At 39.6% G+C, this 27,593-nt stretch overlaps 1 protein-coding gene across 1 annotated transcript in view; it reads left to right on the forward strand.

The window, feature by feature from the left end:
- The first annotated feature begins 3,566 nt into the window (after positions 1 to 3,566).
- LOC104351145 (fibronectin type-III domain-containing protein 3a) overlaps positions 3,567 to 27,593 on the forward strand; it is a 30,433-nt gene continuing 6,406 nt past the window's right edge. Inside the window, exons 1-18 of the mRNA XM_009957171.2 lie at positions 3,567 to 3,662; positions 9,194 to 9,269; positions 10,530 to 10,606; positions 15,283 to 15,511; positions 16,983 to 17,255; positions 18,662 to 18,717; positions 19,887 to 20,041; positions 20,305 to 20,364; positions 21,867 to 22,005; positions 22,948 to 23,001; positions 23,665 to 23,786; positions 23,872 to 24,046; positions 24,292 to 24,378; positions 24,699 to 24,837; positions 25,395 to 25,463; positions 25,706 to 25,824; positions 25,930 to 26,035; positions 26,638 to 26,813. Of these exons, the coding sequence (XP_009955473.2) occupies positions 3,567 to 3,662; positions 9,194 to 9,269; positions 10,530 to 10,606; positions 15,283 to 15,511; positions 16,983 to 17,255; positions 18,662 to 18,717; positions 19,887 to 20,041; positions 20,305 to 20,364; positions 21,867 to 22,005; positions 22,948 to 23,001; positions 23,665 to 23,786; positions 23,872 to 24,046; positions 24,292 to 24,378; positions 24,699 to 24,837; positions 25,395 to 25,463; positions 25,706 to 25,824; positions 25,930 to 26,035; positions 26,638 to 26,813 (2,208 nt within the window). The remainder of the gene's footprint in view (positions 3,663 to 9,193; positions 9,270 to 10,529; positions 10,607 to 15,282; positions 15,512 to 16,982; positions 17,256 to 18,661; positions 18,718 to 19,886; positions 20,042 to 20,304; positions 20,365 to 21,866; positions 22,006 to 22,947; positions 23,002 to 23,664; positions 23,787 to 23,871; positions 24,047 to 24,291; positions 24,379 to 24,698; positions 24,838 to 25,394; positions 25,464 to 25,705; positions 25,825 to 25,929; positions 26,036 to 26,637; positions 26,814 to 27,593) is intronic.

Genomic DNA, 27,593 nt, shown 5'->3' on the forward strand with positions numbered 1-27,593 from the left:
TGGACTCAAAAATCTCCTGTGCTTGGTGACAAAGCTCTAGAAGATGCCCTGTACAAATTCTGCAGTTGACTCGTTGATGATGATTTGCTAATTATCAGTATATTCCTTTGCAACTCTGAAAGCTACAAAACTTGCTTAGTCTTTAATGCTTGCAGGTGGGGTTTTTCTTGTTTATCTTTAGTTTAGAATTTAAACTTTTGTGTATTAGTTCATCTTTAATGTCAGTGCGGCCTGTGAATTCTTAGTGTAGACACTTTTTTTGTCTTCTTTTTGCCCTGACCACTTGGATAATTATCAGTGATGATAAAACAGCTAGCTGCCAAGAAGTGACCCTGGAAAATAGCAATCTGAGCCTCTCTTACCGTGTGTGATAGAACAAACTGGCTTTAGGGGACCTGAGGAGCTTTTTGATGCAGTTCTGCATGTAGATAGGTTGTTCCTTCTTGGGCCGTGTGCAGCTTGCCAGATGGATTTGCCTATCCAAGCTGACCTGGTGTGGGGTGAAACTGAGGGTTTGGAGAGTTGGTGGCAGCGTTTGAGGGAAGCTGTGAGACTTGGTAGGGCTTTGACTGTGGGAGTTGTGGATGGAGGTGGGTTCAGGATCCTCTGGTCTCCTGTCTGCCCACGTAGTGGTTGCTCTCTGCTTTTTCTTTAGAAGCAGCTATCTTGGTCTCTTGCAGCAGCCGTGCTGCGTGGCTTGCCATGCTGCTGCTGTCGGAGGTGAGAGTCTTGGGTCTGAGCTGGAGGTCAGCAGGGATGAGTTCCTTGTTCCTAGCAGTAGGAGGGTATGAGTGATGGCTTTTCAAGATAGATCTCTATTTCTTCATTTTGTTTTTCAGGAAACTGTGCTGAGTATGTAATAACTTTTCAGGAATTCTCTTTTTATTTACCCAAATACCACCTACTTCCTTGAATGAAATGGAGACTTTTGGGAGGCAAAGCTGTTGATACCATGTTCAGTGGGACCGCTTTATTTCGTTTGAAAAGTTTTACCTATTACACTGGAGAGGGGTTGAGTCCCATGCTCATTTACCAGTGGAGGTGCTGCGTTTGAGAGAAGCAGTGTCTTTTGCTGCTCTCTTATCAGTATTTTCAAGGAACGAAGCTGTGCTCTAAAAGCAAAAAAACCTCATTTTTTTTGTGAAATCCATCAATATGCAGTGGGATGTTCCTCTTTATCGTTAGTGTTCTGCCACTTGCAGCCATCTGGGCCCAGCCGTACAGTAAAATGTTGGTGTTCTCAGTTGGGTGAAACTGCCCAAGTTACTAAAATGGTTTCATTTTAGTACTTCGATTTTTCTCTGACCATTTGGACATTCCTACTAAGACTTGAAATGATATTTGTATTTTTGCAGATTGTCATTAACTATATAAACCCACTTGTTTCCTAATGCTCCCAAGTATTAAGTTCTTTCTCTGAAAAATGTGAAGTTACAGCACTAAGCAAGTAGAATGTGTGTGTAGGTGTAGATGTAAATACTACCCATGTCATTAGGCAACAGATTAAGGATTCTAAAAAACACATGGATGTTGGTGCTGTGCTCTACAATTTGTATTAACTACACTGTGCTGCTTACTAATGTAGACAAAGCCTCAGAGTATTATATTCAGCCAACGTAGGAGACCAGGATAGAAACTCTGAGTGTTTATTTAAAGTTGCAGGTGGTATTGGGACTTGTTTCGGAACACGTTTTTCTACAGCTGGTTATTTTGGTTAGTTGAACATTTAAGTGCAGATGTAGTTGCTTTTCATTAAAGGGTTTTCCCCTTTATGTCAGGTGCTGATTTCTGTCACCTTTGAGGTCCTAGATCAAAGAAATTGAGACTATATGCATACAGAAAATAAAGTATTTTCAATCTGCCTGCATATACTTAATTCCTGTTATGGCTCTTAATACTTAGATCTAACCTTTCAACCTCTAAAAATGGGAGAGCTATAGTGGAAGAAACTACTGCTGTAATTTTAACACACTGACCAGCAGTGTTACCATGCAGGTATTTTTAAGTGCAACAGTTAAATACAATCAGAGGAGTTTGTTTATTTGGCAGAGGTAATTGAAAATCTGACGAATAGGCTGGGAGATAATGTTACTTATTTCCTGAATAAAATACTAAAGTATATTTAGGACAAACCTGATACAAATTTAAACTTTGGAGGTCGTGTCTAGCCCTTGCAGATGTATTTGGCCTCTTAAAACTGTTACTGGAGCAGACCAAGAAAGCAATTGGTATGCAGAAAGAGCTGGTTTCTTTCGCAGTCTGGGGTGTTTTGTTATGCTGTGTTTTGTGGCTGTGTGATTGTATCAGTTATTTTGAGATGCTTTTGCAAACAAGAAAGAATGTGGTTTTTACCAGAGGATGCTACCAGCCTGTCCACCTTGTAATGACAATACGGGAGAAAGCCACGTAATTTCAACTTTTGTTACAGACCCTTTCTGAACGAAATGAGTTAACGCCAGGAGAAACAATGACAGGCTGTGATATTTCTTCCACTGTTGCTAATCTGCTGAAGATTCAGTCCTACAAGTACATGATTAATCAATTTCCTTTTCTGTTCCAAACACTGTCACTTCTGTGCTGGTTATAGAGAACTGAAGAAGGATTTGGCAGTTGTATATAGACAGACTTCATTCATGCACAGATTGAGGGGGTGTGGGGGGGATTTTTTGCTTTTATTTTTATTTTTAAATGAATTGGACTATCCTAACCACATATTTTCTTCTGTCTGGGTTTGTAGAGGTAATGGGGAAGGGAGAAGGAAATGTCAGCATTTCCTGTATCCTGTTATCTTGTGCTTTTTATGGATACTGAATTAACTATACACAGAAAATTGTGTTTTGACTTATTGTAATTACAGATCATTCACTAGAAGCCCAAAACTGCAGCACTCTTCCATATGCAATTCTCCTCAGTTACAGGCTTTTGTACAAAGTACTCTACTCTCTTGTGTTGCCTTAATGTTTGTTTTCACTGTGTCAGACTTGTGTATTGCTGACATGTTGCAACATTGGAGAAATTGCATGGTTTGGGTTTGGTTTGGTTTTTTTTTTTTTTTCAGGGACTGAAATGTACATATAGGATGTGAATTATTTGGCCTAAAACTTAGGTTCTGGAGTACAAGCAGTTTAGAAACTTTAACTGCAAATTTAAGAATAAAGTGCTGTGTAAGTCTAAATTATGCTACTGTGTAATTACGTCACTGATTTAATCACTCATGGCATGTCAAACTGAATATGCATGATACATATTTAAAGAGCATATTTTTGGAAGAAGGGTATGTTACAGCTTAAATGCAGTACTTAAAAGTAGGGTAATAGATTACACTCCTTGGGTGTACTCCCCTGTGAAGAGCTCAGGTGTGTGATACGATCGTCTGTGCTTTTAAGACTGTGTTTGTTAAAGTTTTTAAATTCACAATGAAGCTAAAGTGGATGTTTTATAGTAACTTTTGTCTCCAGTTAAAGAGAATTATTTGAGGGAGGGGAAGAGACACATCTAATATTGACATTCTGTTTAGGTTTTGCAGGGGGTTCATGTGAGCAGTCATCAATGAATGGTTTTCAGACATGATGGCCGACCAGCCACCTCCGTTAGAAGCTACGCCTCTATTAAATGAAGTGCCACTTCTACCTCATATGGTTAATGGGGACAGCATACAACAGGCAAGTAAATCCTTTCATACAAGTCATGTCAGACTCTGCCAGCAGTGACAGCAGGGAGGCTGACATTCAAACATAGAAAACAGAACAGATGGAAAAAACGATTTGCTGTACTACTTACATGATGGCTGAAAGGGGAGGAGGCTTGAAATAAAGCAACTACGATACTGATCTGCTAAGTTAGAAAAGCATGTGGTTCTCAGCACTGATATCATCAGTAAAGTAGAAGTGCAAATACAGAGAGGAAGAAAATTATTCAGCATTAATATGCTGGAAATGTGAAAAGACTGCAAAATAAAGGTCTGTTATACGCATGTAAAAGCTTTACAATTAAACTACAAAATAAAAGAATAAAAAGAAAAATATAGCTATGGATTTAATAAATTACTAAGGTTTTGAAAGCTCTTCTTAAAGCTCATATAAAATAAGCAATAAAGATTAGCCAGTGGTTGCAGTGCTCTAAACCAGAAGTCTATTGCAGGGAAATGAGAGGAAAGACCTTGGCTTCCTGATACTAAGTATCTTCATTAATAATTGCAGAGCAGTAGTGAAACCTGAGTATATTTAGTTGAAACTTTAGAATTTTATTGGCTACAACCCTTGGGAAGTACCTAGTAGGATTAGAAATAAAGACAAAAGTGAGAGCAAAACAATTTGAAGCACAAGCTTGTATAAGTTGTCAGTAAACTTGAGGTGAATTTACTGTTTGGCAGTAGACTCCGAGTGCCTTGTACTACACATGCTGAGAGATCTTCTCGTCGTTTGGAGACAGACTTTTGGTGCACTTGGGAATATTACAGGCATCCTGACATTTTAACTGGTTCTTAATTTAAGAAAAGCATCTTTGCCCTGCTCTAGCAGCCACAAACATGACAGATCCTGGTAGGAGAGAAAAGGTTTGTTAGTTGGTTTGTTTTAAATAGCTAAGTGGCTGTTAGTTGGCTGGCTGTGGTTGGGCAGGGTGCTAGATAGAATCATAGAACAGTTTCAGTTGGAAGAGACCTTCAGGATAGTCTCATTTAGGCTCTGGTTCCCACAAAAGGTTGAATCAGATGATCTCTTAAGGTCCTCTCCAACCCAGGCTGTTCTAGGATTCTGTAACAACAAAACATACATTTGAAGGCTTTATGTGCCTGGGGTTAAATAATCATTTTGTTGAGCAAGAGACAAAACTGCCCATTGCTTTAATCTGATCACTATATAACTTCAGGTGTCTTGACACTAATTGAAATAGGAATTAAGGGGTTAATCCAGAAGGGAAAGTTGCATAAGTTTCCAGAGGGTAATTGTCGTATGATATGATTATGAAGTGTAGCAGTGAAGACCTTGACGTGTTTGAGTGGATAAACAGGGTACAATAAAATAATTGTGAATTGTTTGGGGTTTGATGGACTGTAAACTCTGGAAAGTTTTAATTGAGATATCCTTTACTTTGTAATTGTTATAGAAGGGGCAGGAGGAGAGGGCTGCATTGTTTCACTTGTAGTATACTTGGAAAAACAGGCTTTATTAAAAAAAAAAAGTGTCTTCTGCTTTTTTTCCTTAGATTCTGGAGGTAAAAGTACACTGACTATGTTTTGAAATAAGTAAAGCTAGAGAGTCTCTAAGCTATTTCTGAAGTTCTAGCATTAGCAATGTGAAATTTTAGACACTGACCAGCTGTGAGGTTACTCAGTAGGTAGTGTTTCGTGTTACACAAGGAGAAGGGATCAGGTAGGTCTAATTAGATACCACCATCTCCATAGCTGTATTTGTATAGCATGTCTTGGTATACATCAGTGTGTACTGAATGACCCAAAAGAAGGTGACAATCATTGAAGTTTTCAGAACCTAGTGGAGACTGCAATCAGGGGAGGGGAGGGGAGTGTGGTGGGAAGGAGGTTGTATCTTGGACATGCATTGGAAAATGGCGTTTGAAGAGTAGACTTGAAGACTGATAGTTTCCAAGACTTACAGTTGAATTATATTGGAAGTAGCAAATAAGTCTGTCCAGTGAAAAATCTTAATGGGACTGGGAATGTGATTTTATGTTACTGTGCCAACATTTCTCATTTTAACATGTCTGTCTATAAACACCCATGTCATGTTGCCCTCCTTCAGTTGCCCAATAAATACACTTGCTGCTCTTGTTTGTGGCACCTCTCTCTCTCTCGGCTCCTGAGCCACAGCCTCAGATTTGCAAGTTTGCTTTTAAATAAAGTATTAACTTAGGAGCTTTATTAACGCAGGTGATTTTTAATTATTTTGCTGCTAGTGCTGTAGAGGATAGGGTAATGATAGAGTACAGTACAGTGGTTTTGTTTTCAGAAATAAAAGTTGTACTGTTTGGCCAGTCACTGCACGCAGTCAGGTGCAGAGCCCAGTTGATTAGTTTCATTTCACATGAAGTATGAATTGGGAGTTTTCTGGAAGGGTTTCCTGTTCTGAAAAAACTTCAGCAACGGAAAGTGTGTGAATAAGGGATAAACCACTGACGAGTCCTTTGAAATAGCTTGGTCCCACTAGTTCTGAAATGGCTACGTGGGACACCTGAAGGTGTCTGTGACCCCTAGCACTAGTCTGTCGTCTTCATTTGGCTTAGATCGACTTATTAGAGACACTCAGGCTTTCTGGAATTTTTTCTTGGTGGAAGGTAAAGGGAACTGCATTTGCTTCACTAGTTAGTGAGTCATTCCTCTAAGACATTGCCCCATGCATTCCTGACATACCAGTCTCTGAACTGCTCTGCAGCCCTGTGGTTGCACTGCTTGCTTACAGTCCTTTTCACTGAGTTCAGTTAATAGTTTCCTGAACTGTTTGTTTGTGAGGACTTCAGTTACTTGAAACCTGTTCTGAAGATCTGACGCGTTCAGTGACTCTGAATTTCTAAAAGGATCCCTTTCCTGCCTCTGAATTTTCTTGCCCTCGAAGAGGAGACCTGCTGTGAGGTTTAATACCTGCCTGTGGCATCCTGTTCCCTGCTCTGTGCATCCCCAGCAGCTGCTGTTCACAGCAGACCTAGTCTTTCCTGGGCTTTGTGCTCTGGTAAGTCCCCAGTCCATGATTGTCTGTTTTCTTTAAACAATTAACATCGTTTCTCTCTCTTTACACCTAGAAATTCAGTAAAGTCAGAAATTTACTGGTATACTGAAATGACAGATCTACTTAAGTTTCAGCATTTCAGTTATGCCATTTTAAAAAGTATTATCTGTCATCTGTCCTTCTCGTGGAAACAATAAATATTGCTGTCTGGCCAGCTGGCCTTTTCAAGGGGTTTTGGTGTTTTGCTTATGTCCAGAAGCAGCTCCTCTACCTCAAGTAAAATTGTCTGTTGTACTGTGAGCTCACTGGAGCAGAGTCTATGTTTGTATATGCTTCTGCATCCCCTGTTCAAAAAATAAAAGCCAAGATCATATAGTAATATGCAGAAGCTGCAAACTTAGTGTTAAAGAGTGTTGATCAGTCTGCTCCTTTGAGAGCTTTAAACACAGCAGTTTAAATGTAACAGATCTGCGCAAACCTCAGGCTCTTTCTGTGCAGAAGTCGTGCACTCGAGTAGAGGGGAGAGAGCAGCAGCAGGTGTGAGCTGTAACCTTGGGAAACATGGGTGTGTTTGCACTTACTCTCTTACACGTTTGCTGGAGAAATGGGCTTTGGTGAATGCCAGTATAAGCTGCTTGGCAAACTCTTTGGAAAAGAGTAGTCAGTGGAGTTGGTCAAAATGCAAACATAGAATGAGGACCCACAAGGTCTCTTTAAGTCTTGTTCTTTTCTCTATCTTTCAGTGATCTTTTTATTAATGACCAGGTTAGTAGAACTGAGGTGTACTTTGTAGATCTGCAGCGGGAGGAATTGCAAGCATCTTGGAAGCCTGAAATTATTGTGATTACTAGAAAGATAATGTAGAAAATTAGCAGTGAGTACAAAGTACTGTGTTTGGGTAGTCAGCTTACCGTAAGGAATGACTGGTTTAGTAGCAGCCCCTTAGGAAAAGGTCTGCCAAGGTCTGCATGTGGAAGTCATCGGCGTTGCGCTGTTTACAAAAACAAGGCAGATAAAAATCCCCAAAGGCATCTAAATCACAGAAAACAATCTTTTATTGGTGCTTTATTCTTTATTTCATTGGTGGTTAAGACATGGAGTAAGTGTTTGGGTTGAAGCAGGGAATGTTGAAGTTAGATGATAAAATCTGTAATGATGAGGATAGTGAAACGGTGGTGCAGATGCCTGGGGAGTTTCTGGAGCTCCGTCACTGGAGATGGTGCGGTACAAAATACACAGGCTTATTCGTTAACGTCATGTGCAGTTCATTTTTATCAGGAGTTAGAGGACTAGTGATCTCTTCAAGTCCCATCTATCTGATACAACTGTCACTCCCCGAATAGTCTAAAAATATTTCATAAAAATTGAATGGAAGAAAATTATACTTTTTAAGTTGAATAGCTAGTTTTACAAATCCATTTTCTTTCAATTTTTACATTGGCCTTTCTTCTTTATGTGCCAGCTGTCACCAGGGTGGGATTTTGACTGTATAACTGTGCTGTTCTTACATGGCCAAACCCCTCATTTTACTAAAGAATTAGACCTGTGCCTCGGTAGTATAGTAGAATCTCACTTCAAAGTTCTTGTAGTGAAGTTGTCACATTACAATAAAACTGAAGCACAGTTGCCAGTATTTTTACAGTAAGCCTGAAGCACGTGCTATGAGTGGGGTAGAGCGGGGCAATTGTTTGTGTCACCCAGCACGAGGGAAACGCTGCTGTAAACTGCCTGAGGAGTGATTCTGGCAGATGTCCACATTGATTTGTGTGACAGCGAGTGCGGTCACGTCCAGACTGACCTGCAGAATCTCACTGGTCGTTGGTTTCTTTAGCTACAGGATTACACAAACGTGAGAAAATACACCTGATCTTTCAGGAGCTGTAGAGTAGAAGTGGCAGGCATGGCCTGCTTTGTCACCTCTGCTACCTTCCTTCCACCCTCAAAGGACCGTATGCTTACTCTATAGCATTGATGAATATGTTGTCCAAATACATACCAGCATGCTTTCAGTGAAAAAACATGGCTGAGTTTTGGGCAATGCATCTTTTTGCTTTGTTTTTCCTTTTTTTTTTCTTTTTTTTTTTCTTTTTCTTTTTTCTGTGTGTGTATGTACAGTTCTGATTTTGCCAATTTAACCCTGAAACTGAAATAACCTCATAGGCAGAGCTTGGAAAGTGAGGTGAATCTTAGGTAATCTATTGTTCAGTAAAAGAAGAAACAGCAGTGTGAAAATAAAAGCTTAGTTAATCATTTCAAGTGTATCAAGGGAAGCACTTCTGGTAGCAAGCAAAGTACTGATTATGAAAAACTAATGATTTCATGTCAAAGTATGAAGAAATTTCATTCAACTTGTCAGTGTTTCTCATCTTGCTTTTTTACTCTCTGAGGTTGCCAAAGCTATATTGTTTTAATCTAACATGTGGATGTGAAGAAGAGGTGGGGTTTTTCACCCCAGTCAATTTCTAAAATTAAAAAAAATAAACCCCACCTCTTTTGTGTGTTGTTTTCTGCAGGTCATTCTTGTACAGGTAAACCCAGGTGAAACATTTACAATTACAACTGAAGATGGACACATTCAGTGTATTCAAGGTAAAGGAAGAACTGAAGTACTGAATCCAAATATTTAAATGTTTTGATTCTGCAGGTGTCACAGAATTACTACCAGTATTTGTTTCTGTAATGTCAAATGTATTTTTATGTGTTTTGCAATGCAATAAATCAGATTTTTCAGTTTGTACTTAAAGCACAAATGAGACAGCACTGGGAAATTGCCAAGATTCCCTGCATCTCTGCAGACTTTGCTGCTAATTTATAGAAGGCTGGCATCTCAACTGTTTGTATAATGGTCCTTGAATAACTCTCTTCTCAGAATCTTAACACATGAATTTACGTGGGATTTAGTCCACACTAAGCTAAACAACTTTAATAGATGCTGTGTGACCTCACTTTACTGTAAGGTCAGGGCATTAGCAGTCTGCCGGTCTTGTAGGAAGCATTGCTACCCCCTGTGTGTGGCTGCAAACTGCTTTTTGCCTTCTGGCTAAGTGACAGAACTGCAAATCTGAGGCGGGTCAGAATATCTCCTGTAAGTCACGTTGAATTTATCAGTACTTCCATTTTTGGAATATTTTTCACCGTTTCAAATGCTATTGTGTAAAATGTGTCCATTCTCCTTTCATCAAATCACAGACAGGAATACTTTCTTCCAGCTTGATATGAAAAATAATATATTCTTATTTTAAAAAGAAAGAAAAAAAGTTGGTAGACCAGCTGTCAGCATTACCATGGTGCCAGTGTTGTTGCTACAGACTTCTAACTCTGTCACAAAATAAGAACTACAATTTATCTATGCTGATTTTTGTACAATTAAAGAAATACTGTTGGCTGTACAAGTGTGGTGGTTGGGATAAATTAATCTGTGCTTTCTGTAGAGTAAATGTACAGCCATACTTGCATTCAGCAATATTATCTAAAATTCTGGATGCTTCCTGAAAGTTATTAAATCATACTTAATGTGTATTTTGAATGGGAAAGGGAGTTATCGATTAGTGACATGAATTGCATTCTTTTTCTTGATGGAAACTTGGTACAGTCACTTTTTTTTTTATTTTTTAAACTCGCAGTCCTGACGATTTCAGTTTCTCTCCTCACTCACTTTTTAATTGGATAGTTTAAGCCTTGCTTCTAAATCTACTTGTCTAAAATTAGTTCCGTAAATACAGAATTTGATGCAGTTGCTGGCTTTTCAGGCGCCAAAGTGAGCCACCACCTTTGGGGAAAAAAAAAAAAAGGTGTCTCGAGTTTATAAAAGCCTCGTTTGTTAAAAAGTGGCACCTTGTTACTTCTCAGGTCCAGCGCATGTTCCTATGATGTCACCAAATGGTTCTATGCCACCTATATTTGTGCCTCCTGGTTATGTATCTCAGGTAATCTTTAATTTATTCTTCCAATATGGTATGCTTGTGGGTGTGGCTTTTTAACAATAAGGCTGTTGATTATTTTATCTGGAACAGCTATTAAAAGCATTTCTGATTTTTTCCATTGAACTTAATCAGCTGTTTAACTTAACTGCATGCTCTGTCACCTTCTATTCACCTTGTAAAATTTCATCTACTTTTCACAATTTTTTTTTAACAATACTACCAGACAGTGAAAAATTACTTCTAGTGAGATAGTCGATGGCTCTGAATTGGTTGTCTGTTGAGCTCCACTAACAGGATCCACATCGTGATTTTTCTTCAGTCCTGTTTTCAAGGTGAAAGTAGGTGCCTAGGTCATAGGAGCGATCACAGCTGGCTGCAGCCTGCCGAGTGTCAGAGGACTGGGCAGTATAGCAGGTGCTTAGCTCTGCTAGAAACAGTCTGATGGGAGCATAGCTGGGGGCACCATCAGAACTGAACATGTCTCAAGCATGGTGTGGATAGGAGACTCGTGTTTCTGACACCAAGGTTATATGGGTCATACACCAGGATCATTCTCTCGTTCATCCCTTAGGTCGTTTTTTTTTCTCATGCACTGCATAATGCATTGGTCTCTAGTGTCTTCTCATGGACAGGTTGAGTTGATGGGCTGAGGCCCGTTGTATGAGGTTCAACAAGGCCGAGTGCCGGGTCCTGCACTTGAGTCACAGCCACACACAGCACTACAGGCTTGGGGATGAGTGGCTGGAAAGCTGCCTGGTGGAAAAGGCCCTGGGGGTGCTGGTTGACAGCCGGCTGAACATGAGCCAGCAGTGTGCCCAGGTGGCTAAGGCGGCCAACAGCATCCTGGCCTGTATCAGCAATAGTGTGGCCAACAGGAGTAGGGAGGTGATCGTGCCCCTGTACTCGGCACTGATGAGGCCGCACCTCGAATGCTGTGCGCAGTTTTGGGCCCCTCACTACAAGAAAGACATTGAGGTGCTGGAGTGTGTCCAGAGAAGGGCAACAAAAGATCTTGAGAACAGGTCTTATGAGGAGCAGCTGAGGGAACTGGGGTTGTTTAGTCTGGAGAAGAGGAGGCTGAGGGGATACCTCATAGCTTTCTACAGCCACCTGAGAGGAGGTTGTGGTGAGGTGGGGGCCAGTCTCTTTTCCCAAGTAACAAGCGATAGGATGAAAGGAAATGGCCTCAAGTTGCAACAGAGGAGGTTTAGATTGGATATTAGGAAAAATTTCTTTACTGAAAGAGTGGTTAGACATTGGAACAGGCTGTCCAGGGCAGGTGTGGAGTCACTGTCCCTGGAGGTGTTCAAAAAATGTGTCGATGTGGCACTTTGGGATATGGTTTAGTGGGCATGGTGGTGTTAGGTCAGTGGTTGGACTTGATCTCGGAGGGCTGTTCCAACCTAATGATTCTATGATTCTGTCATTTTTCTATTCTAATATAACTCTATAAAGTTTTCAGTGAACCTGTCTGTACCAGCTCTGATCTCCTTAATGTTCAACAAAACACTCTACTGTTACAGCCGAAGTGTGAGGAGTGTTAATGCTAGTGACGTGTGCCTGTGAAATGAGTAGGACTCTGGGCTTCTCTCCCAGCTTTACTTTTCCATTCTTGCTGATTTTCCACTCCTCTGTGTTAGGTTGTAGATCAGACCTGTGTGTGGTGTTTGAACTGTTATCAGAGAGATTTGAAGTTACCAGACTGATTTACTTTTAAATTAGTGCATTTTTAAAGGGAAGTAATTAAAAACAAATGTTTAAACAGGACAGACTAGGTTTCTCATTTTCTGGTATGTTCAAAATCAGGAGTTTTCTGAGTAGGCTTGAAAACCTTGTCAGTGAATGTTCTTGAGTTCCCCAGGCAGCTGTTTCTGCATACAGCTGCCACTGCATTTTGTGCTTCTGCTATTGTAAGTAGGTACTTTCATGCAGACCCAGAAGAAAGATCCCCCAGATAATTTATGCATCAATATGAAATGGAGTCTTCAGTGCAAACAGCGTGCAGAGCACTGGCAAATGCTGAGGTGTGCAGACTGAAAAGTACGTTTGTTCTGTGTTTGCTGTCACGTGAAAACTAGGGGGGTTGGGTTGATTTGTTTTCCCTTGGTCATTACGACGGGGACAGACAAGTTTGAAACCAACTTTAAATAAGAGCTTGAGTTACTTACGCTGTTCTTGTGAGTAGATGAGACTTGAACTTTCCGTTCCCAAATCTGCCTGGAGGAGCCCAGAGACAGTTGTGTTGGTTTCTGCCCAAGGGGAGTGAAGCAATTCAGTAGTGGATGATGGGGGCATAGCAACCTCAGACTGTAAAATCATGTGAAAGGCTGTAGTAGTGTTTCCTTTCTACTCGAAAGCGTGCCATGTGTTCTTGCTTAATATATACACAAAATAGAGTTAACGTAGCCATCAAAGTTTGCTATGAGTTTTGACTTGTGTATGTTACAGCATGTGTTGTGATATTACACAATGTATTGTAGTTCAAGTATTTAGCTCTGTTGACGAACTAAGAAACCCCCCACATTGTTTCTAGAACAAAGTGTATCACTGTAAGCTTAGTAAGTAAGCTGTCTTAAGTGACTTCATGTAATTTTTTTTCTTCTATTTCAAGTCTGTTAAGAATTGCTAATAATACAGCTGACTGAGGTCGTCTCACAGCTGAACTTTGTCATGGCAGTTTGAGTGGATACATTCTGTTTCCCTTCAGAAGAAGAATTTCTTGTTAGTTTGCTCTATCTTTTGCTGAGGAGCTTTTGAAAATGTACTTTTGGCGTAAGCAATATTCCAGCATCTGTAATGCCGCCTTGGCCAACTAAGAAATGCTCAGCGATTTCTTATAGCCAAACTAAATATGCTCTAAGAGAGGATCTTGAAGGAACTAACAGGATAAAACATGTGGCCTGCTCTTGTGTAAATGCTTTCTTTCAATGCCTGAAAATATGAATTATGTATATTTTTATAACAGAGGGCTACATAAATAAGTTGAAATCTTCTAAGTGTAGGTTTTATTTTGTGTGATTTACTTTATGGATTGCATTAAAAAAAATAGATTTTTTTTTTTTTTTTTTTTTCTGCATCTCAGTTTTGTGTGCCAGCCAGCAGCTGGAATGTGGCCCCGACTTGCATCCACGGGTAATATTTTCTGCTGATTACATGGCCCATCTCAGCTCGTACTAAAGCACTGTGAGGCCCTACCTAATAGCATTTGTGTTTGCATTTTTAAATGCATCTCAGAGGAGATGACAGGTGTAGAAGGAAGGAAACCTAAAGCGACAGACTAATTTTAAACGGGTCTGCGAAAAAGGACTGGTTTTCCTACTGAGACTTGATTAATTTTGAAGTGTCAGTTTGCCTTTAATGTTGAACATTTTGCTATCATTGGGGTTTTTTCCCCCGATTTCATTTCTCACACCTCTTTAATTTTTTGTGTGAGGGAGGAAACAACTGATTTGTTGTCTGCCTTTAAATGGGATTTAATACAGCTTAGTTTGCTTCTGAGTCAGACTTCTCATTAGATACAGTCTGAATTTTATACCAGTGGGCTTCTGAATTGTGACCAAGAAAACAAAACTGCAATATGACCAGGTGATTTCTCTGATGGCCAGCTCAGAAGTCTTTGACCCCGTCAGAACTGCAGGTGCTTAAAACTTAATCTCTCAGATAAGCAAAATTGACTGTAAGCACAGAACAACAAATGGGTCCTCGGTCTGTACTGTGAACTCTGCCTGGAGAAAGGACCCTGTAAATCTCAGCCTCTGGTTGTCTGTTTGGGTGTCTTAGAGATGACACTGAACTGGGTATTGTTCTACTTTAGTGTCATCGTTTAATATGTCTTTTTGTGACTCCTGCTCTAGTGTTAGTTTTTGACCTTGTCTTCTAAAACCTCTGTTCTGTCCAAAGTCTCTTCCCACTTTTAGGATTTAAAGAAGTTTTATTGTAGAAAACCTTAACGTATTTTAAATTTGCTGTAAGAAAAGCAATGCATTGAGATATTAATGTATGTCATGCTGGCAGAATTGGACTCCAGAAGGAGCTTGTATATCAGCAGTTTAGGACACATGCTTAGAAGTGTGCATGTGCATACAGACGCATGCGCTGTCTTGGCATCTTTTTATCCTAGAGTTCAGACACCTGGACAGGTTCCTTGTCTGAATTCTCTTAGCTTGTGGCAAACGTGAAATGTTTTGACATTTAAGTTGGGTTGGACTGTAGTACAAGATGGCAGAGCTGACTTGTGGTGCTTTGTACTTGTCATGGGCTAAGGATGTGTACGCAGACATGTACCACAAATGGAATGGCGTGCAGTGGCTTGCTCATACGGTACCACTGTCAGTCCAGATGTGGTCTGAGGCAGTTCTTCTAACTGTAATTACAAGTAGACTGGGAATTGTACTCTGATCAATTCATGTTACTTGTTTAAAAGAATATAACATGATTCATAAATTATAGATTGCTTAGCACTTTGGTGTGTGAGGCTCAGCTGCTTAAAACAGACTGCCTCAAATTCCAGTTTCTTCCAGTAACATATGCTGGGTTTCCACTGGAATTCATTTCAATGTGTGTATTGCCAACTGTCAGATTGTGGGTATAAGCTTAAGAACAGACATTCTTTATTAAGCATACAGTCTTTACAAGGTTGGGTTTTGTACTGATGTTTCATTTCTTCTGTTGCATGACAGGTGGTGGAAGAAAATGGAGTTCGTAAAGTGGTGGTATTGCCACACTCGACTGAATTCCATCCTTCCATGCATCCTCCTCCTCCTCCCCATGTGCCACATTACATGCATCATCACCATGCTTTGCTTCCCCACCCGCCTCACCCAGTGTACCCTCCAGTTCCTGGGACAGGAGAGCTGCCACCACAGTTCATTCACCAGCATCCACCACCACACGTTTTTCAAGAACAAGGTGAGAGCGCAGGTGGTGTTCAGGTACACAAGAAGGCCTTTCACTCAGTGGATCTAGACCGAGACGGCCGAGTTCTGTCAGTAGCAATTTCACATGTTTCTGTGATTTTGGTGCTAGTTATTAGACTCCCTGAACCTTATGTGTGTTTATGGGGTATCTTAAAATACACTTGTGATAAGGTATCGTGGTCCGAAGGCATTTGTGTGTGCAAGGTCTGATTGCGTAAAGTCTAAACCTTCTGCTGTTCTGTTTTTAAGGTTTTAATGCAAAAGCAGTAACTTAGAAGTTTTCTAATACTGTGTATATTTTTCAGGGATCTTTACTTCTGTTACTGTAAATGCCACAATGATTGCTTCTACTTTTCTCTAAAATGGTGCTTTCCAAAACTGCTGTGTTTTGCCACAGCCTTGGCATAAAGTTTTTTGAAAATGCGTTTAATTTGATACGTGAATGTATTTTTTTGACTAGACAGAGTCCAGATATGACTGGAAAGAAAATAAAAATAACATACATAAACCAAAAAAAAAAAATTAATCCACGTTGGAGGATGAAGTGCAAGTCCACTGTACATGTAAAAAACTGGCTGAAGCAATGCTTCGGTGGAGGACTGAGGTCACTGCTGAATTAAACCAAGCTGTAAACTTTATTATATAAACAAGCATTAACAGCAAGAAATTAGTCTATGTAAGACCATTCACTGTCTCTCTCTCAAGCTTAAATTGTTAGTGGAGCTGTTTTGGCTCATGTCTAGGGTGCAGTATTCAGTAGCACCCAAGCTATGTTTTAAAAAGTTAGTTTGGGTCTTAAATTTGCTTACACTTTTTTGAAAATGTGACTGTATGTCTATAACAGGGAAGAAAGGCATGATCTTGAGCAGCTAACAAAAGAGAAAGGCCTGAAGAATAATGAAATCTTAACAGAAAAACCCCAAACCAACAACCTAAGCTTAGCAAGTGATCAAAAATAATGCTTAAGAAAAAAATAAATAATTTGGATATGGGTTAAATAGGAGAAATGGAAATTTGCTTGCAGATGTTTTGTGTATCTTACTGTAGCATTTAATTAACATCGACAATGTTTCAAAACACAAACTCCTGGTCATGTTCTTCTACTACCTGATCTTTATGCTCAGACACTAGTTTGGGCCCAGTCTGTACACTCTTTGTCAGGCGAGGTTCCTAAAGTCTAGCAAAGCTCTGCCAGGCAGCAGTGTAATACGTACGTGTTTGTTGCTCTGCTGCCCAGGGACACCTGAGCATCAGTGAAACTCCTTGAGACTTCACAGAGGTACCAAGCCAAAGTTATGCGAGCCATAGAGCTCCACGCACCTACAGACTGACAAAGCAAGCACAGTGATGTTACATGGGCTTTCAAGTTCTGGTTTTATTGTAGTTCTTCTAACTTACAGAGCGTTTCTCAGATGTCAAATAAATTGTACTGAATAATGACATAAGTTTTCCTTTCTTTGTAGAACCTCGTTCTCATGGAAGGACAAACTTCATTCAGCGAGATGAAAGGAGTCTCAAAATGCAAGAACACCTGAAGAAAAGACTAAAAGACAGACAAGCTAGTGGTCATACTAACAATAAACTTAACAGTCCTCCATCTTCACCACATAAAGTTGTTATTTCTTCCAATGCAACAATTCAGAATGGAAGTGGAAGGGGACAGCAAGGGGCAGGAGGACCACTAAAGCAGAAACAGATGGGAAAAACAAAGGGCAGTCCAGATGCAGAGGTGGGAGGTAGGTTGCATTGAAAGGATAAAAAAAAAAATCTAGAGTCTTTTGTAACAGAAGATGCTTTAAGTTCATTGCAAAATAGTTTCTAAAAAGTACTGAATTTGTAAATTTCTGTGACTATTCAGGATTAGAGAAGGCTTTGTGTTATGTTTAGATTATTTTTTTTTTTCCTCTAGAAATCATAGTAATGTCATAGACTCATAGAATGGTTTGGGTTGGAAGGGACCTTAAAGACCAGCTACGGGCAGGGACATCTTCCTCTAGAGCAGGTTGCTCCAAGTCCCGTCCAACCTGGCCTTGAGCCCTGCCAGGGAGGGGGCAGCCACAGCTTCTCTTTGACTTCTTTGGAATTTGTTCATTTGAGATTTATCGAGTAAGGTCTTCAGGAAGAGTTAATTTTAAACCTTTTTTTTTACTTCTGGGCTTTTTCTGACCCGGAACTGATCAATATTCCAGGTGAGGATGACCTGTGGGTACTTATATAAAAGACTCCTCATGTCATTCTTTGTGGTACTTCTCAGGTAACTAGGAGTTATTGAAAACGTCAAGAAATAGGAAGGTTTGAGCATCTGTCTGTACAGGTTGCCGTTTGATCAGTTGTAATTTTGGTTAGGTGTATTCTTTTGCTCAGATGAATGTTTGGGCTTTTTAATAGCTTATGGCTATTTACTTGCATGTGCTAAAATACCTTATGTACAATATCTTTGTCTTTCCTGTTGGTTTGCAGGAGTGTCGCTGAAACGCAGACAGTTTGTTACCATGATTCCTTAAATGATTTGTGCATCTTTTAGCATTGTGTGTGAGCGCATTTTAATTTAAGTGGAAGGACAAAAAATATGCTTGATTAAAGATTTGTCTTAGTAGAAACTTACTGGAGACAAGAAAAAAGGTTTTATTTGCAGGCAGAATAATATCATGAATTGTTCGACGCAGACCGTTGTAAAGGTAGGATTCTGTTTACAGATGTAACCTTTTTTGGTGCCTGTAGGTATTTTTAGCATGCAGGTTTGATCAGGCTTCTGCCAAATGTTGCCTAGACCGAGTGTTTTGCAATAGAAATTCAAGGAAAGAGAATACAATGGACAAATAAGATCTTAGTGTCATTTTTTAACACCTTTCGTTTTTGGAGGAAAGTTTCTGCGTTGTCAAAGAAAACCCATCTATGCACAGATTAGGCAAATATACCATTTGTGCAGGATGTACTAAAAGGATTTTTGTGACACTGTTAGTTTTGGTTAGTTCATATTTCTAACCCTCACACAGCCAAAACAAACAGGAAGTTAACTTTGCACAATAAGTACTATTGTTAAACTCTTAATGGGGCGAACTCCATCTCGTGGTGGCACTTGTGTAACAGACTGGTTTACTCCTGAGATTTTCAGGAATCTGTTTTCTATTTGAAATTTCAGAATCTGACACAGAGTCCAAGAAATGTGATATTCACTTGAGCATTGGCAAGCCAGTCGTAAGTATTATCCTTAAAATACCATTATTTTCTGTGTATATACATTCTGTAAAGTAACATGTGTCTTACTGATCTCTCTTTCTTTTTTCTTAATGGTTTATTTTTTTAATAGAGAAAATGTATTTTAGTTGTCAGAGTTTATAGCTGGGAAGGGGTAACCATGCTATGGAAAACCACTATTTCTCAGCTTTCTGAAAGGGTTTACCTGACTCAGTTTCCCAGTCTGTAAGCCGAGAATATACCCACTGTTGACGTTGTCTGGTGTATGTCAGGGCTTAGTACCTTGCAGACCAAGGGTCTGCCAAACTAAAGGAAGTCTGTCCACTCTTGGAACCATTGTTCATTCAGCGTAGAGGATTTAGGAATATTGGGAATAGAATTTACGAAAATAGATCATCTTTTTATGTTATGCTTAGAAGTTGGAGCAAATATTTGAGTATTTACAGACTTCTTTAGGAAGCTGGAGTCTGGTGATGTTAGTTTAAATGTCTAAAGGCTAAAACTGCACTGATATTGTTGATCTTGAGCATGCTTAACGAAACTCCTCTTTGCATTTTCTATTCAGTAAGCATGGGTTGTATTCTTTTGCTCCAGCTTTCTAGCTGTTCTTCGTTACAGTAGTGTGTTTTTCATTGCTGCTTCTGACATCTGTACTTCATGCTAACAGAAGGCTGTGTTGACTTTGTCAAAAATTTGGAGTATGGGAATTAAGCAGCAAAAAACTTAGACCAAAAATTTTAGTCATGAGCACTTAAAATCAGAACCTCTTGCTATCCTATAGCTTAGCAGATAAATATTAAGATTATGTGAGAGAGTTAGAAAGTTAGGCCATCTGACTGTGCCTGAATATAGCTCTGGTGTCAGTGTTCAAGGCTCCAAATCTGAAAATTTGCTCCAAACGAGTGATGTGAACAATGCAGGTGAAGTAGACATTTTCTCTTCGTACACTGAGACAGTGTGGTGTGTCTGTACGTTTGTTTAGTGTTTGAAGGGAAATTCTCTAATGTGGTATTTTAGAAAATTGAGTGATGACACAATATTTCCACTACAGAGGTAAAGAATTCCTCCAGTGAGGAACTTCACAGGCAAACTAGCAACACCATGTTATTGACTAATATACCTTTTATTACAGAAAGCAAACTTACTTGCATTATTTATGCTTTTAATAGGTTTCTGATATACAAGCAAGATCAGCCGTTCTGTCCTGGAATCTCCCAGTTAGTTCACAGAATGGAGAGAGCCATAGTCATAGTCCAGCAGCATTTACATTTGAAGTAGCAATATCCAACAGTGGTAAAAATGGAAAATTTAAATCTGTCTATGTGTAAGTTTAGTTTCTTCATTTAAGCACAATACTGATGTTTAAAAACATTAACCAATCAGCAATCTCTCTATCAGGAGCTGTTTGTTGACTTGCAGACATACCTACTTCACATGAAATAAATTTTAAGTAATATCACTAAGAGTTACATGGACAATGGGAAACGTGAAAATTAAATGTGCGCTACATGGTTTTGCTTTTCAATAACCTTTTTTCCTTTAAAGTATGAGGAAGAGCTGTAACTTTTTTTTTTCTCCCTTTCACAGTGGGGAAGAATTAACAATTACACTCCCTGATCTCAGACCAGCAACTGATTATCATGCCAGGTATGCTGCTGGGAATGAAATGCTTAATGCTTTTGTTAACATGTTAATTGCGAAATTATTGTAGCTTCATAAAAAAGGTGCAATCACAAACAACTTGAGGAATATTCTGCAAAAATATTGCAGCTGTGGACACTGCTGTTGCTATCTAAATTCCCACTTAGCTTCTAATTTCATTAAAATGTCACCTCGCCTCACTTCCTTGCCTGCCATCTTCTCTGTCTCTTTGTGTTTCTCAAATGCAAACTTTAGGTTATCCTCTATTGGTATTTTTTTAGAACAAGAAGATTGGACTTGGTGAAAGCGATTGTTGTAGGCTGAAAGCAGCCATAAAGAAAATAATTTAGCCTTGAACATGGATTTGCAAGTCTGACTTGTCAGTTTGATTTGTAAAGCTGCTTCTCTAAACTACAAGAAAGGAAGTGGAAGCTGGTTGAAATGGGGAGAAGTTAGCTGCTGTTTTACAAGGGAACAAGATGTGACATTCAAGAATTGCCACGCAGAGTAAATAAACATTACTGGAGAAGGTGTTTTAACTGGTCAGGAGAAAGACAAGCTGGTTAAACAAGCCAGGAGAACACTGATCCATTAGCAGAAGAGAGCACCTCAGGGCTTGGGCACAGGAGACAAATTTTAAGATTTACTGAAGCAAACTCCTGTTCTTAAACTGCAGAAGAGTTCTGTATGTGTTAAATGCTCCGCACAGCTCCTCTTGCGCAGTGTAGCATGGTGTGTGTTTGGTTTGCGGTGTTGCTTTCCATCCAGGGCAGCTTTTTTACCTACAGTTCATCTGATAAGATGGACGGTATTTCTGAAACGTCTGTTAAGTCATTGCTCTTCAAAAACGAACATAAATGAGCATGACTGTTATAGAGACTGTCCCATTCAAACAGTTACACTGAAAAACGTGGCTGTACTGCCTGCAGAGCTGATTTAGCCTATTTCAGTATCCGTACTCTTGCACAAGTAAGTGTTGTCTGTATTAGAACCAAGGTCTTTTTTAGCAAAATGTTCAAGTCAGGTATTCTGTTACTGTTTGGTAATGCTTGCTGTAGTTTTCATCGTGTCTCCCATGTGTATTGCATCACTAAAAGATCTTCACTGTGATAGACAGTAACTATGAAGTGAACGAAGGGTGCCAAATGGAGTCCTCAAGAGCAGTGAGCGTACCAGTGTGATCTCCATCACGCTGATCTGTCAGCATGCCACTGTCTCCCTGAACGTAGAATGTAGAACAGTGTTTCCTGTGATGTGAGCGTCAGTTACTAGAACCTGGAGCAACATCATAAACTCACTTTTTGTTATTTCTTCCTGAACAAAAAGGCTTTTAGAATCAACGATGTGAAAGAAGAGGGATTGGGCACTAGCTTCCTGTAGCATGAGCAGGCTGGTCTTGTTGCTGTAACCACTGCTTGTGGTGAAATGCATTTCTAGAGATGACAACTCTTTCCTTAAATTTTCAGGTGCTAATGCAGTAGCAGCATAATTAATTGTCCTTTGTTCAGAGTTTCAGCAACCAGCAGTTCCATAACAGAGTCCGTTTCAGAATTAGTAAGTTTCACTACAGAAAGTTGTGAGCCTGACTGTCCAGCTGCACCGAAGCTGATTAACAGAACCAAAACCAGCCTGAGCTTGCAGTGGAAGGTGAGCAGTCTGATGTGTTTGTGTAAGGAATGTTTTAAGGTAGCTTTGTCAATAATTTAGTGTATACTTTAGGTGTTGGCTTTTCAGTTGCTCGGTTAAGACTGATAGCTGAATGAAATCACGGTCGTTTCTTCCTCTTTCTTTCAGCATTGACTTAGTTTCTTGTGTACGGCTCTAGTGTGCTAGAGGTGGGAGCAGGTCTCTCTAAGTTGAGCTGTTCCATAGGAAAGTTCTGTTCTGAACTGGCAGCATAGGAAAGGATAGAGCATTTATATTTTTGCTTGGGGTTCCTGGATGATAAATAGATATGACTTAACTTTTCTTGTATTTTTGTGATTTTTCTTATGACTATGCTTATACCTGGAAAACAGTTTATAGTTCAATTACTTTAATTAGTTAAATTATTTGTATAACTTATATTTAGAAAGTGTAGAAAGTTTCCAATTCATATGTCATAACAAGCACAAATGCAGCTTGTCTGAATGCTCAGACAGTTGGTGAACACACAGTGCAAGGACACAAGGAAAAAAAAGCTGTAAGAACATAATTTGCATTATTCATAAAAGAAAACTATTCCTAAGTTCATATTCTTAACTATCAGAATGAATAGAAGTAGTGCAGCTGCCTGGAGAGACATCAGGAATGAGGAATTAAATGATCTAAAGCACCTGCTAGTTTTTCCCCTTTCTAACTCACTTTACTGAATATGTGTGTCTGTACCCACAGTAGAGCTTCAGATTATCACAGGTGTGTTTGTGGAAGAGGAGGGCTGTTCCATATGCCTGCTGGAGATTCCCACCAGCTCTACGCTAAATATTTTGTTTTAAAAGGCAGTTGAAGTTTAGTATATTCAATTGTTGAAACATTTTTTTAATATGCAAAAATACTTATAAAGGTACGACCATTTGATTCTAACTTTTTTCATTGTTTCTTTACTTTCAGTCCTCAAATGACAATGGTTCCAAAATAACCAATTTTCTTTTAGAATGGGATGAGGTAAGACCTTTTCTAGTGCAAAAAAAAATCATAATGACATCTGTAGACCAGTTATACTTAAAAATACTTTTTGCTTAGGTACTTAGCTATTTTCAGTGCAACTGTCCAGACAGTTTTAAAGGGACGGGCCAATTAAAAAGCTTGACTCAAATGACTAGTATTGCAGCAGCTCAAGTAGCCAGTCCTTTCGGATCCTCCAGGAGGATAGTGTAAAAATCCCTCGTTTGGCTCTTGTCATTCAGAGCATCATTCCTGTGCTCTGTTTAAATGGATGAGCATTTGCCTTGTAGCTTTGGTAGCTGTCACAAATATCACTCAGCCTTTGAACTTCTTACTGTAATGTACCCCAAAGTGATAAAAAACTTCGAAAATGTGTTTTGTTTTCCCCTGCAGTTGTTTATTACCATTTTGTCAAGTCTACAGTGCTAAAAAATAGATACTGCAATCGAGATGCAGTTTTATTATCAAGGATGCTCAGGATTGCTGTCAGCATACTCAGTAGGACTGTGATTGCATTCTTTAGGCTTACTCATGGGTTTTTAATTACTATCAAATTAGTGAAATGAAGTTTAGGAAAATTTAGAGTGAAGAAGTTGACCTTAGCAGGGAGCATACAGTCCCCATGCAAAAAGTGACTCAGGTTGTTCTCGCGTTTTTTAAAAGGGGAAGAATGGATCCTTCAAAGAATGCTACTACGGGCATCTGAAGCAGTATAAACTCACCAAACTCTCTCCTTCTACAAAATACTCACTCAGATTAGCTGCAAAAAATGATATTGGAATGAGGTAATGACCACAATGTATCAGATCCATTATTTTCTCATTGACTCTGTCCGCTGCTGTTAACATTTTTTTTAAAACACATTTCCAGTGGGTTCAGCGAGACAGTGACATACTACACAGCAGGAATTGTCCCACTGGCCCCATTGCCCCCGGTGGTCGTTGAAGCGGGAGTGACCTGGCTGTCGGTGAAGTGGAGCCCACCTAACGGGGTATCTGCAGATGACTGCCTCACTTACAGTTTGGACATGGAAGAAGAAGGTTCTGTAAGTGCTGGGTTTGTTATATGGGTAAAAGCCTGATAGGCAGTAGCACCTGTAAAAAATGAACTCTGCATTTTACTTTTGAATAAAATGCTGCAAAATACTGCAGTCATGGGCAACTGTCGCATGTATTCCTGAAACTAAGGTGAAGTTCATGCTAAAAAAATAATTTGATCAATCTCGTCTGGTTTCTGTTTTATTGTGGAAAATCAGTGAGTGCGTTTGTTCTTATTCTCCCTCCTTCACAGGGTTATGGCTTCCAGCCACAGTACAATGGAGATGAACTCTCGTGCACTTTAAGAAACCTGAGGAGGAGTACATCCTATAAGTTCAGGGTTTGTACTATATTTTGTTTCTAATTTAGTTCCAACTGTATGCTTTTCTGGAGTTTTAGCACTTTCATACAGTTAAGACGCTTTTTGTGGAGACAACAGAAAATTAGCTGCAGCACTTCTGTTGTCATAATAGGTTTTGGTGGAATCATAACACAAATCAGATTTTTTCACGCTAGTTAATTTTGTTTTCTTTTAAATTGTCTTGTCTTGGGATTTTGTTTTGGTTTTTGGTTTTTTTTTTCCATAGAATTGTGTAATTCAGCGGGATATTACCTGTCATTCAATAAAGTATTTATATATTCCATTCATTCCTGAAACAGCTTTTTGCCTACAACAGCGAAGGAAAAAGTAGTCCTAGTGAGGTGGTGGAACACAGCACAAATCCTGACAAACCTGGACCACCAAGTAAACCAGCTGTAAAGGGCAAGATCCACGCACACAGCGTGAAGGTTGCATGGGGTAAGTTGCCTTTTGCTAGCGCTGTATTTGAGTGCTGCTTTTGTCTGTATGGGCACTCAGTAGTGCAGATGAAAAAACAGAGGCGAGCTCAGGCTAATGATTTGTCTCTGCAGATAGTGGTATTGCAGGAGAAATACTTGGGATTACCAAAAGATTGCAACTTGATTTATTTTGGGGCTGTAGTACAAAATAAATGGTTTTCATGTTCGTTTTGGAGGAGCAGACAATGGTATTGGCTGTTGGAATAGCCTCTAGGTTTACTGTGATGCTCAAATAATTTTCAGGTGCTCTTAAAGTAAGAGATGATACCTGAAATTTGCTGTGTTTTTCTAGTTACTCTTCTTCCTGACATAACCACCATTAATGATAGAAAAAATATTGTTCTGGAAAACATACCGTGAACATATAAGTACACAGTTTTCTGTTTCTGTTGGAATTGAGCTTTCTACTTGAGTGTATTCTGTAGTAAATTAATATGTTCTCTGAAAAAGCTGATAACAATAAAGCATTGTTTTTAAATCTCCTATAATTTATTTTAAGATGTTGATTTCTTTCAGAACCACCCAAAGATAATGGAGGATCAGACATTACTAAATACTTTTTGGAAATCTCAGAAACATCAGTTGGTAAGCAGTCATCTTTAAGCGCTACTTCAGCTTGTGCGCTAATTCAGTGTACGGACTCGCTGCTCATTGTTCTAGCGGTTGCTGTTCTGTTTTCACAGGTGTGTGTTGGGTTGTGCATGTTCTCTGCGTAATGGATCGTTCTGATTGGATTCTGTGGCTTGACTTCTTAATAATTGTGTGAGAGAATTTTCAAGGTTGATTTTTGCAAAAGTTTTGTAGCGTGAACTATATTCTTTCTTCAGGAAGTAAATGGGACACCGTATACAGTGGTTCCCAGAGAGAACACGTGTGTGATCATCTCAAGCCTGGCACTTCATACAGAATGAGAGTTTATTGTGTCAGTAAAGGTGGTGAAAGCCAGGTGAGAAAAATGAGAATAAATTTGCTTCTGAAAACCATTTCTGTTGATGTTTTAGTGAAATGTTGTTCTGTGTTTCCACTCTGAAATAACGTGTGTTACTGCTAGGCTTCTGATGTTGTGACTGTTACCACATCAGCTGTTCCTCCCGGGCCATGTCACGCTCCGTGCCTGGTAGGCAAAGCTAAGCCCAAGGAGATCACTTTACAGTGGGGTAAGCACCAGTGTTTCTGAGCAAAATGGTATTCTGATTTTAAATGTCAGAACACAAATGAAAAACCTGTAGAACTCGGGGGCAGGAAATAAAAATCTGTAGATGTAGTCCATGTCCTTAGCCGTTTGGGGTTTTTTGAGAAGACACAAGCTTGCTGACTGCCTCCGGTTTGGTGGTGCATGCAAGTGCAACGGGGCAGTGAGACTACAGCAGACATGAACGTCTTCTGTGAGAAAGCTTGCTGACTGCCCCATTGCTGCCACGTGTTTGGCAATTTAAAAATCAACACGCCTTTCTTATTTGTATCTCCGTAAAGGAGATTATCAACAAGTAATGAAGATAGACTGGTTTTGAAGGAAATACATGGAAAATACATGGAAAAAATGATGAAGGCCATATTAAACTAATCTATCGGTGTCTAGGGGAGGAAAAAGCAAGCTTCATAAACTGTTTGGGCTCAGCTATATGATAGAAGCCTGCACTCTAGCTTTTAGAATCCATCTGACTCAACTTTTAGCTTGAGAAGGCTGATTAGAAACAATTTAAAAGAAAAAGTGCTCTGTGAAATTACTAGGGAAAAAAGAACAATCTCTATTTCATAGGCCCACCATCTGTAGACGGAGGTTCCGACATTACAGAATATGCTATAGAGATGGCAAACTCTGAGGAAGATGAACGCAGACAAGTGTACCAGGGCCCAGCATCTGAATGTGTAATAAACAACCTGCTTCCTGGGAGAACATACTGCTTCTGGATACGAGCAGCAAATAAAGTTGGGGTAACCACTGTGCTAACGAGATCAAATATTTTTTTACACAAGTAAAGATACTATTGCCTTACGAGCCTGATGATATTCTGTAGCTTCTGTGTTATGTCGGAGTTCTGTTGAAGGAGGAAAATTTCTTACAGCATAAAAAATTTAATTTAAAGAAGGTTCAATAAATAAGGGCTGAAGGACGGACTGAATGTCCCTGACTATGGGGATGTTCACTGTGTTGCATTTCTGCTGTTGTTTACTGGATTACTGTCAGTACCTCAGGTAACTAGTCCAAAGTTAGTGCTAGACATTCTCTGACTACTTTTAGTCATTTCTTTGCAGTCTAAATCCTCCATTTCTGGCTGCGAATAACCACTTAACGTTTGTGCCTTCAGAAATTACCTTCTGTTTTACAATTAGCATAGTAGACTCTGCCAAGCGGTGGTGTGGGAATAGTATTGTGTAGAGAGGGGTGTGTTCAAATAATGCCAAGTTTGAACAAGGTTGGGATACATGTTGGTGGCATAAAAGTCTTTCTGAAACAGTACCCAGCTGCTTCTGGAAGCCAGATCTTGACTACAGGGGAAGGAGGAGTTACAAAACCATAGCGGTGGGAGGACTGCAAATATCCTGTAGGCACGGGGCCAGTTTATAGAGCAAACTACCTGAAAGGACTTTTAAACGGTGCTGTGAAACTAAGCACTGAACTCGTCTATTTATTTCTCTATCAAGTTATAAATAACTTGCTTTCTTCAGACGCTTGTGCATCAGTTCTTGCTCTGCTGCTGTCACTGGATTCAT

This window comes from Leptosomus discolor, chromosome 9 (assembly GCF_034619465.1).
Source record: "Leptosomus discolor isolate bLepDis1 chromosome 9, bLepDis1.hap2, whole genome shotgun sequence".
NCBI lineage: Eukaryota > Metazoa > Chordata > Aves > Leptosomiformes > Leptosomidae > Leptosomus > Leptosomus discolor.